The 8252-nt window shown below is 46.4% G+C and overlaps 2 protein-coding genes across 2 annotated transcripts; both read left to right on the top strand.

Annotated features, from left to right (window-relative positions):
• The first annotated feature begins 1052 nt into the window (after window positions 1-1052).
• On the top strand, window positions 1053-3692 carry LOC109862596. Its single transcript, XM_020442670.1, has 5 exons — window positions 1053-1067; window positions 1185-2711; window positions 2811-2909; window positions 2973-3397; window positions 3566-3692. Exons 1-5 carry the CDS (start codon window positions 1053-1055, stop codon window positions 3690-3692), a joined length of 2193 nt encoding a protein of 730 aa, XP_020298259.1.
• A 2543-nt stretch (window positions 3693-6235) lies between these two features.
• Window positions 6236-7465, top strand: LOC109862595. The gene has a single exon (XM_020442669.1). It carries the CDS (start codon window positions 6236-6238, stop codon window positions 7463-7465), a length of 1230 nt encoding a protein of 409 aa, XP_020298258.1.
• The last annotated feature ends 787 nt before the right edge of the window (window positions 7466-8252 follow it).

The following is an 8252-nucleotide window of genomic DNA, read 5'->3' as shown; positions in this document are numbered from 1 at the left end:
TGCAGCGGGTCTTTCTTTTCGTCCTGCGCGTGACTTGACTTACGAGAATATTTGGTCTCTCGTGAGTTCGGTTGCGCAAAGTAACGGAGGGATAGACATCGCTACGTCGTTTACGATACGCGTATGCACCGTCCACTCACCGTCGGGCAAAAGAGGCTGTCCTTTGGGCGCGGAAGGAATCGAGAAACGCTCGATTCTTTCAATAACAAATAGCGACAACCTCTGTTTCCCTCGCTCACTCGTTGCCGCACGGGTATACCTCGAACGAGGTAACACCCGCACGGGCGAGCTACATGAGCGATGGAATGCAATGAGACGTTCGAACTCCTCCTTACAACGCCAATGGGCACAGGAATTGGTGGAGAGAGCAGGCGTCACAATTCCGGAGGAGGGCTGTGGCATTGGGGAAATTGAGCGATTTCANCGGTACCTTGCCGGGGAGGGGTTAGCTATAATTGTTTACGCCTCGTCTACTTTCGCGAAAGGCGGGAAACCGTTGTACGACGGTGGTGCGTTGCTTGCCTCTCTCGGACGCGAATCCTTGCTACGATTAAATATTCTTTATTGCAAGGGTTCGCGTCACTATTGCCCGATTTTAAATTTAAGAGCGGCGGCGGAGAGCAAGGGATATTGCATTCCTTGCAACCTGCCTTATCGTCCCAAACGAGGAGTTCATCGATACTCGCATAAATGTCCGCGTTGTCGCGGTGTGCCGTCGTGCAAAACAGAAAAAGTAGAATTACTTCGATGCAAACAATGTAACAGAATGTTTTACGGACGCGAGTGTTTCGAGCGTCACCGAGCCGAAAAATCGTACGGAGACGGTCGCGTGAGCGTGTGCAGCGCCTTGCAATTTTGTGACGATTGCGGGCGTTTGTACAGAACAGCGGGTGCGAGGCACAAATGCGGCGTCGTGTTTTGTAACATTTGCAGTTCGCGTCAAAATGTAAACCATCTTTGTTATATCCGACCTCTTACACGCGAGGATTTAACCGGCAAAGAGAAAAACGCGCGCGTCGCATTCGTGTTCTACGATTTCGAGACCCGCCAGGATGAGACGCTCGAAGGTACAGGGTCTGTGAAAATTCACGTGCCCACTCTTTGCGTCGCACAGCAGATTTGCGCCGNGTGTGCGGACGAGGACGACATGACGGTACGTTGCCGGTGTGCGCGAATTTGTGTTTTGCGATGATTTGGTGAGGCAATCCGTCGATTTCGTTACGAGAACGACAAAATGTTTCAAGCAGATTATTTGCATCGCGCACAACGCCAAGGCGTTCGACGCGCAGTTCATCCTTCGTTACATCACGGAAAAACGTGTCAATTTGGATCCACGAGTAATATTAAACGGGACAAAGATCGTCGTATTAACGGCCGGGCGTACGAAATTTATTGACAGTATCAACTATATGCCGATGCGCTTGTCAGCTCTGCCGAAGGCTTTCGGTTTGCGGGGTGGGGTGGAAAAGGGATATTTTCCGCNTTTATTTAACACACTCGCGAATCAGTCGTACGTCGGTCCGTTACCAGCCGTTGAATATTACTCGCCGGATTGTATGTCTAGCGAAGAACGCGAACGTTTTTTGTCGTGGCACGCGGAACAGATGCGNGAAAACGCGGTTTTTGACGTTCAACGCGAGATAGTTCGTTATTGTCGTAACGACGTTGATATCTTGCGGCGAGCGTGCATGGCTTTCCGCAANATATTTCTCGAGCGCGGAAACGTATGTCCGTTCGAAGAATGCACGACCATCGCTTCCACATGTATGCGCGTTTTCCGCAAAAACTTTTTACGTGAGGAAGAGATCGGCGTCATTCCTCGCGGCGGATATCGTTTCGCGGATACGCAATCCCGCAAAGCTCTGCAATGGCTGGTGTGGAAAGAGCGCGAGCTCGGCCGCATCATTGTTCACGCGAGTCACGGGCGAGAACATCGTCTCGCGGAAGTCGGAGGCATTCCCGTCGACGGATATTACGAGATGGCGAACGGTGAGCGTCACGTGTTGCAATACCACGGCTGCTTTTGGCACGGGTGTCCCGTGTGTTTTAAAACGCAACGCGACAAACGCCTCTGCACGGGGGAACGCGAAGTGTACGACACGATAAACTTGCGATACGAGCGTACACTGACAACGTCATGGCGTCTTCGCAAACGAGGGTACATTGTGACGGAGAAATGGGAGTGCGCTTTTGATTGCGATATGCGGGAAAATCGCAAAATGCGAGCGTTTTTAGACCAACATCCGATGCTCGCGGCTGAGCCGCTTTCACCGCGTGACGCGTTTTTCGGCGGTCGAACGGGAAACATCGCGATTCNGCGCGAAGTTACGGGTACGGAGAAAATACGTTACGTAGACGTGTGTTCTCTATACCCTTACGTGTTGAAAACCGGCGCTTTCCCGATTGGTCATCCGAAAATTCTTGTCGGACAAAAAGAGTGCGCCTCGCTCATCGGAGCGATGCCCGGTGTCGATTTTTCCGCGGTCGAGGGGCTTGTGCGTTGTAGAGTGCTTCCTCCGCGCAATCTCTTTCACCCTGTACTCCCGTACCGCGTGCAGGGCAAACTGTTGTTTGCCTTGTGCCGCAGTTGCTGCGAAAACTTCTTGCAAACACAGTGTTTGCACGAAAATCCGCGCGATCGCGAATTTGAAAGCGTGTGGATATCGTGTGAATTACGCAAAGCTGTGGAGAAGGGTTATCTCGTTACTGCAGTAAGCAAAATATGGCAATACGAGACGAGCTGATACGACGCTGATACGCGTCAGGGGGGATTATTTGCCGAATACATAAACTGTTTTTTGAAATTGAAGCAAGAGGCGAGCGGATGGCCGAGCNAATGCGTGGACGACCAATCTAAGGAACAATATCTTCGAGAATACGAAGCAGTCGAGGGTATCGCTCTAGATAGAGCAAACATTGCAAAAAATCCGGGTTTACACTCGGTCGCAAAGCTGTGCCTCAATTCGTTTTAGGAAAAATTCGGGCAACGATCGAACTTGACGAGTACCGAGGTGGTAAAGTCGCAGGAACGTCTCGTATCGCTATTGTCGAGTCCCGAGCACGAGGTAACCGATATATTACCTGTGAATGACGAGGTAATATATGTTTCGTGGCGAATGCGAGACAAGGCGGACGTACCCTCTCCGATTACCAACGTGATAATAGCGGCGTACACGACGGCACAGGCGCAATTGAAACTGTACGAATATTTAGAACGTTTAGGCGAGCGCGTTCGTTATTACGATACAGATTCGTATATTTATGTGAGCAGCGGAGAACCCGGCGAATATGAACCGCGTACGGGAAATTTTCTGGGCGATATGACGGACGAGCTCGAAGGCTACGGCCGTGGTAGTTTCATCGAGTCGTTTGTATCCGGTGGCCCGAAATTTTACGCGTACGTACTTCGTACTCCGGACGTTGGCGCGCGGGAGGTGTGTAAAATCAAGGGAATAACTCTCAATTCCGCAACCTCCCGCATAATTAATTTCAATAGCGTTAGGGAAATGTTAATGAGAAGAGAGAGAAAAGAAGAAGAAAATGTGTCAATAAATCTGCATTTTAGAGCGATTCGACGCACCGCGTTTCACGAGGTTGTGACGCGGGACAAATCAAAAATCTGCTCGCCGGTTTTGCTGAAGCGTAGATTTATCGACAAGCAACACTCCGTTCTTTACGGCTACTTAGAATAAGACTTTTTTCCGCGCATTCACTTGTAAATAGTTTGTATATTTTAAACGTAAGGGTTAAAAGTGTATATATGTTTTCCGTCCAAATAATGTAAGCAAGCGCTTTGTACAATAAAAGATAAAAATGGTATTTTAACAATCGTGTGTAAAAATAAAGTTATAAAATGCGAGATTTTTTGTAAATGTTAATAGATTAAGCAATATGTATTTTGTAAAACGTACTATTTTAGTGTTATTAAATTTTTATGAAAACAAAATTAAAAGATTGCTTTTTCCCTGTTCCTTAGAAACTTAACCTCAACAAAAAGCTACAAGCTTGGCGCGAGCGTTTGACGAGCTTATTGGTGCGCGCGCGACAATAAGCTGATTTTTCACGAAAACAGCTTTTTAATCATCCAAAATATGCTCACCGTTGCCGCGACGAAAATTAGCTGATTTTTGCGGCAAAACGCGGCCGCCGCGGGGCTCAACGCGCGATGGTGAGCTCATCGTCGTCGCAAACCAAAAACAGTTTAATCTAAGAGTTATACAAGCGACAATTTGCACAGTCATCGAAATAGACGTGCGCTGGAAACATCCCTGGACGTCGATCGTTTGCGGTCCTACGGGATGCGGGAAAACAATTTTTGTAAAGACTTTTCTCCGTTATTTGCCAAAAATGGCAAATATTCAATTCGGGAGAATTTTATTTTATTACGGCGAGTGGCAAGAAGCCTATCTCGAGTTGCAACGCGAGATGGAAAAATGTAAAATTGAATTTTGCGAAGGATTACCCCGCCCGGAAGATTACTCGAACGATCCGCTCTGTGCAAAATTAATAATAATCGACGATCTTATGCGAGAATCGCCGTCGTGCGAAGTGATTGTTGATTTGTTTACCAAGGGTAGCCATCATAAAACTCTTAGCGTTATACTTATTTCACAGAATCTCTTTCATCAGGGACGCGGTCAACGCGATATTTCGCTGAATGCAAATTACATTGTGGTTTTCAAGAACCCGCGCGATCGCGCGCAAATTCGCCATCTCGCGCGTCAAGTCTCTCCCGACGACGCAAAGTGTTTGGAAGAAGCGTACTACGACGCCACTTCGCGTCCTCACAGTTATTTACTGCTCGATTTGAAACAATCAACACCGGACGAATATCGTTTTCGAACGTGCATCTTTCCCAACGATCCGCGTCATTACGTGTACGTACCCCGCAAATCCCTCGCGTGAAAACAAGCGTATAAAAACCCGAAGCACACGAGGGAAGGGCATCATTCGAAGCTACGATGCCGACGAAGGAGCGGAAGAAGCAACAAAAGGCGCATATTAGAGCTAAGCGCTCTCTCGGTGAAAAAAACATCTGTCTACTAAAAGCTCTGTGTCTTCTAAATAAAAATCAACGCGCTGCTTTTCTGCGAAACGCTGATAACAAATTTATTGCGTGTATTCGCGAGTGTGTCCACAATACGCTCAGAGATAACGTACCGCTCGAAAAAAGAGAGAAGAACCGCTAATCCGATACAAAACGGCGCTGCGACGTATCGCGGAACAAAGAGGTACTTGGAGGTGCAAAAGAAACCTGCTGGTGCAACAAGGAGGCTTTTTACCGTACATCATCGGGCCCTAACTCACTGCTTTATTATCTCGTATTATCAAGTAAACATGGAACAGGCTAAAAAAATGGTGCTGATTTCCACGGANAATCTCGAAAGAATGCAACAACAAATGGCGGCGGAGGAAAATACCACTGCTAATACCACACGCACTCCCGGAACCGTGCTCTCGCGTNTCGACGCGGAGATGAGACGTATTCTCGATTCCTCTGTTGATGAAGGTAAAAAATGGAAATTGTACAGCGAAGTACTTCGTCGATATCTGTATTTTATCCGAAAAGCGAGAAAGCGCAAAGAAGAAAATCCAACGTGGCAGAAACAACTGCTGTGACTGGTGAAGAAAGAGAAGAGGAGGAGGAGGACGAGGAAATGAGAGAACTATTTCACGACGCGGAAGAACCAATAGACGCTTTGCCTCAAACATCCTCTGTTTTACCAAAACATTATTCAACACCATTACGACACAATAATATTAATAATAGTCAATATCACCGGATTAATCAGTCAACTCCAAAAAAAAATGTATTGTTTGCAGATATTTCATTTAACAACAGCAGCAGCAGCGCAACGAGAAGCTCTCGCGAACAAAAAACTATAACAAACATAATAGAAACAATTCCAAAAACTTACCGCCCCAAAGCGCGAATGCTTTTGAATCATCTGATCGAAACGGCTGGTCCCGTCAAGATCACATGGAACGAACGCGGCATCGTGACCAAGAGTCCAGAATTGGTGGGAACAAATATTGTGGAACTCGTAAACGATGCGATGCGAGAAAGAAAAACCGCTGGAATACTGGGGGCCATTCATTTCGCTCATTTACTTTGCGACATAAACACGCCTCCTCAATACGTGGAAAATCCTAAATATTTACGCTTTTTGCGAAAAGGAGGAAAAAGAACAAAGCGCAAATCTCCGCATAGTATTGAACAAGAAGGAGAGGAAGGATGGGATTACCGCGCCACCGACAAGAACAAGAAAAAGATACGAATCGGGATTCCGAGACGGCTGCTCACGTGGGACGAAATGTAAACGAAACGCTTGACCGGTTGTATTATAATCCCGCGCAATACGCTGGTTACTCGTCGACGAGAAATTTTTCGCGAGCCGCTAAACCGAATTACTCGCGCGAGGACGTTGTTCGCTGGCTTCGTTCGCAAGATGCTTACACGCTACATCGTCCCGTGCGGCGAAAGTTTNCCCGACTGCATTACAACGTGACGAATATCGACGATCTCTGGGAGGCTGATTTGATAGAATTGCGAAATTTGCGAAGCTATAACGACGAATATTGCTATCTANTGACAATTATCGACGTGCTCAGCAAATTTGCGTGGGTGGAACTGTTGCGAGACAAAACAAATGCTCAAGTCCTTCGTGCGTTTCAACGCGTGCTCTCGAGAAGTGGCGGACGAAGACCCGTATATCTGCAAACCGATAAAGGTAAAGAATTTATCGCGCATCTGCAGCAAAAATTTCTCAAGAAAGAAGGAATTCGTTTCCGCGTGGCACGTAATCTAGACGTTAAAGCAGCCGTGATCGAGCGTTTCAATAGAACGCTAAAAGAGCGCATGTGGCGCTACTTCACGCACAAAAACACGAAACGTTACCTCGATGTCTTGCAGGATATTGTGCACGCGTACAACCATACGCTGCACTCTTCCATACGCATAAAACCCGCGGATGTTACGATGGAAAACGCGAATCTTGCGCGCGAAAACACGTGGCATCGCTGGAAAAAACAGCAAGCGAAAGCAGCTAAATACTCCGTCGGCGATCTCGTACGCGTCAGTAGAGCGAAAGCCGCCATTGAGAAGGGATACGAGGCCAAGTGGAGCGAAGAGATATGTCGAATTCATCGCGTTCTCGAGTGGCGAAATCNGCGCGTTTACGAGCTGAGTGATTTAGCGGATGAGGTTATAGACGGAATTTTCTACGAGCAAGAACTGGCTCCTGTTGTTAAAAACCTACAAGAAGAAACTTTCATCGTTGATCGGGTGATAAAAAGCAAAGGTCGGGGACGTAATAGGCAACTGCTAGTCAGTTGGCAAGGTTATCCGTCTAAATTCAACTCGTGGATTCCGGCTTCGAGTTTAACAACGCTTGCACAAGACAATGATGGCGACAATGATGATGACAATGGAGGAACACTTTTTCGTAGTTCTCCCGAGCAATAGCAGTATGCTTTATTTCCCGCACAACACCACTTCGTGTGTTACCACGGAATTACCTCGCCGTATAGATTTGCAGGGAAAATGGGAAGTTGCTCTCAGCGAGATTCAGTTTCCTCCTAGTTTTTTACATTTACGCGAAAATGAAGCTCTGATAACGCTCGCGAATACCTTTTCTAACGGCGATATTTCGTCAGTTAACATTTCAATTTCGTCAGGAACTTATTCTTCAGAAGCTGATCTTATAGAAGCTATAAATCATTTGTGCTCTCAAGAAAAATCACATATTACATGGTCACTGAATCCTCTATATGGTAATAAAGTTTCTATAACGCTTACATGTANAAATCATTTGTGCTCTCAAGAAAAATCACATATTACATGGTCACTGAATCCTCTATATGGTAATAAAGTTTCTATAACGCTTACATGTAAAGAAGACAAATGCAATCAAATTCATAGTGTAAAGCTGAGCGACAAATTGCGTCGTATACTCGGATTTGAATCATCCTCTGTTAATACACCTTTCGTAGTAGACAGAGCTGCCGCTGTTGATAGTTCCGAACTAATCAGCTTGGCCCGTGTTATCCCCGACAAGTTATTTATTTATTGCGACATTTGCGAGTCATACATAACCGGAAATGCGCTAACACCGGTTCTTCGAATCGTTACTAACAATACCAAGGATAAGTACGGTTCTAATCAGGTGAAACATTACTCGCCTGGAAATTATATTCCGCTTCGTAAAACAAATTTCCGCGTGATAGAAATAGATATAAGAGATCAGTTTGGT

Source organism: Pseudomyrmex gracilis, unplaced genomic scaffold, assembly GCF_002006095.1.
Source record: "Pseudomyrmex gracilis isolate BER0280 unplaced genomic scaffold, ASM200609v1 scaffold_2039, whole genome shotgun sequence".
Lineage (NCBI taxonomy): Eukaryota > Metazoa > Arthropoda > Insecta > Hymenoptera > Formicidae > Pseudomyrmex > Pseudomyrmex gracilis.
Note: the sequence above shows the minus strand (reverse complement) of the source record. Positions and strands in the feature narration are given on the sequence as shown.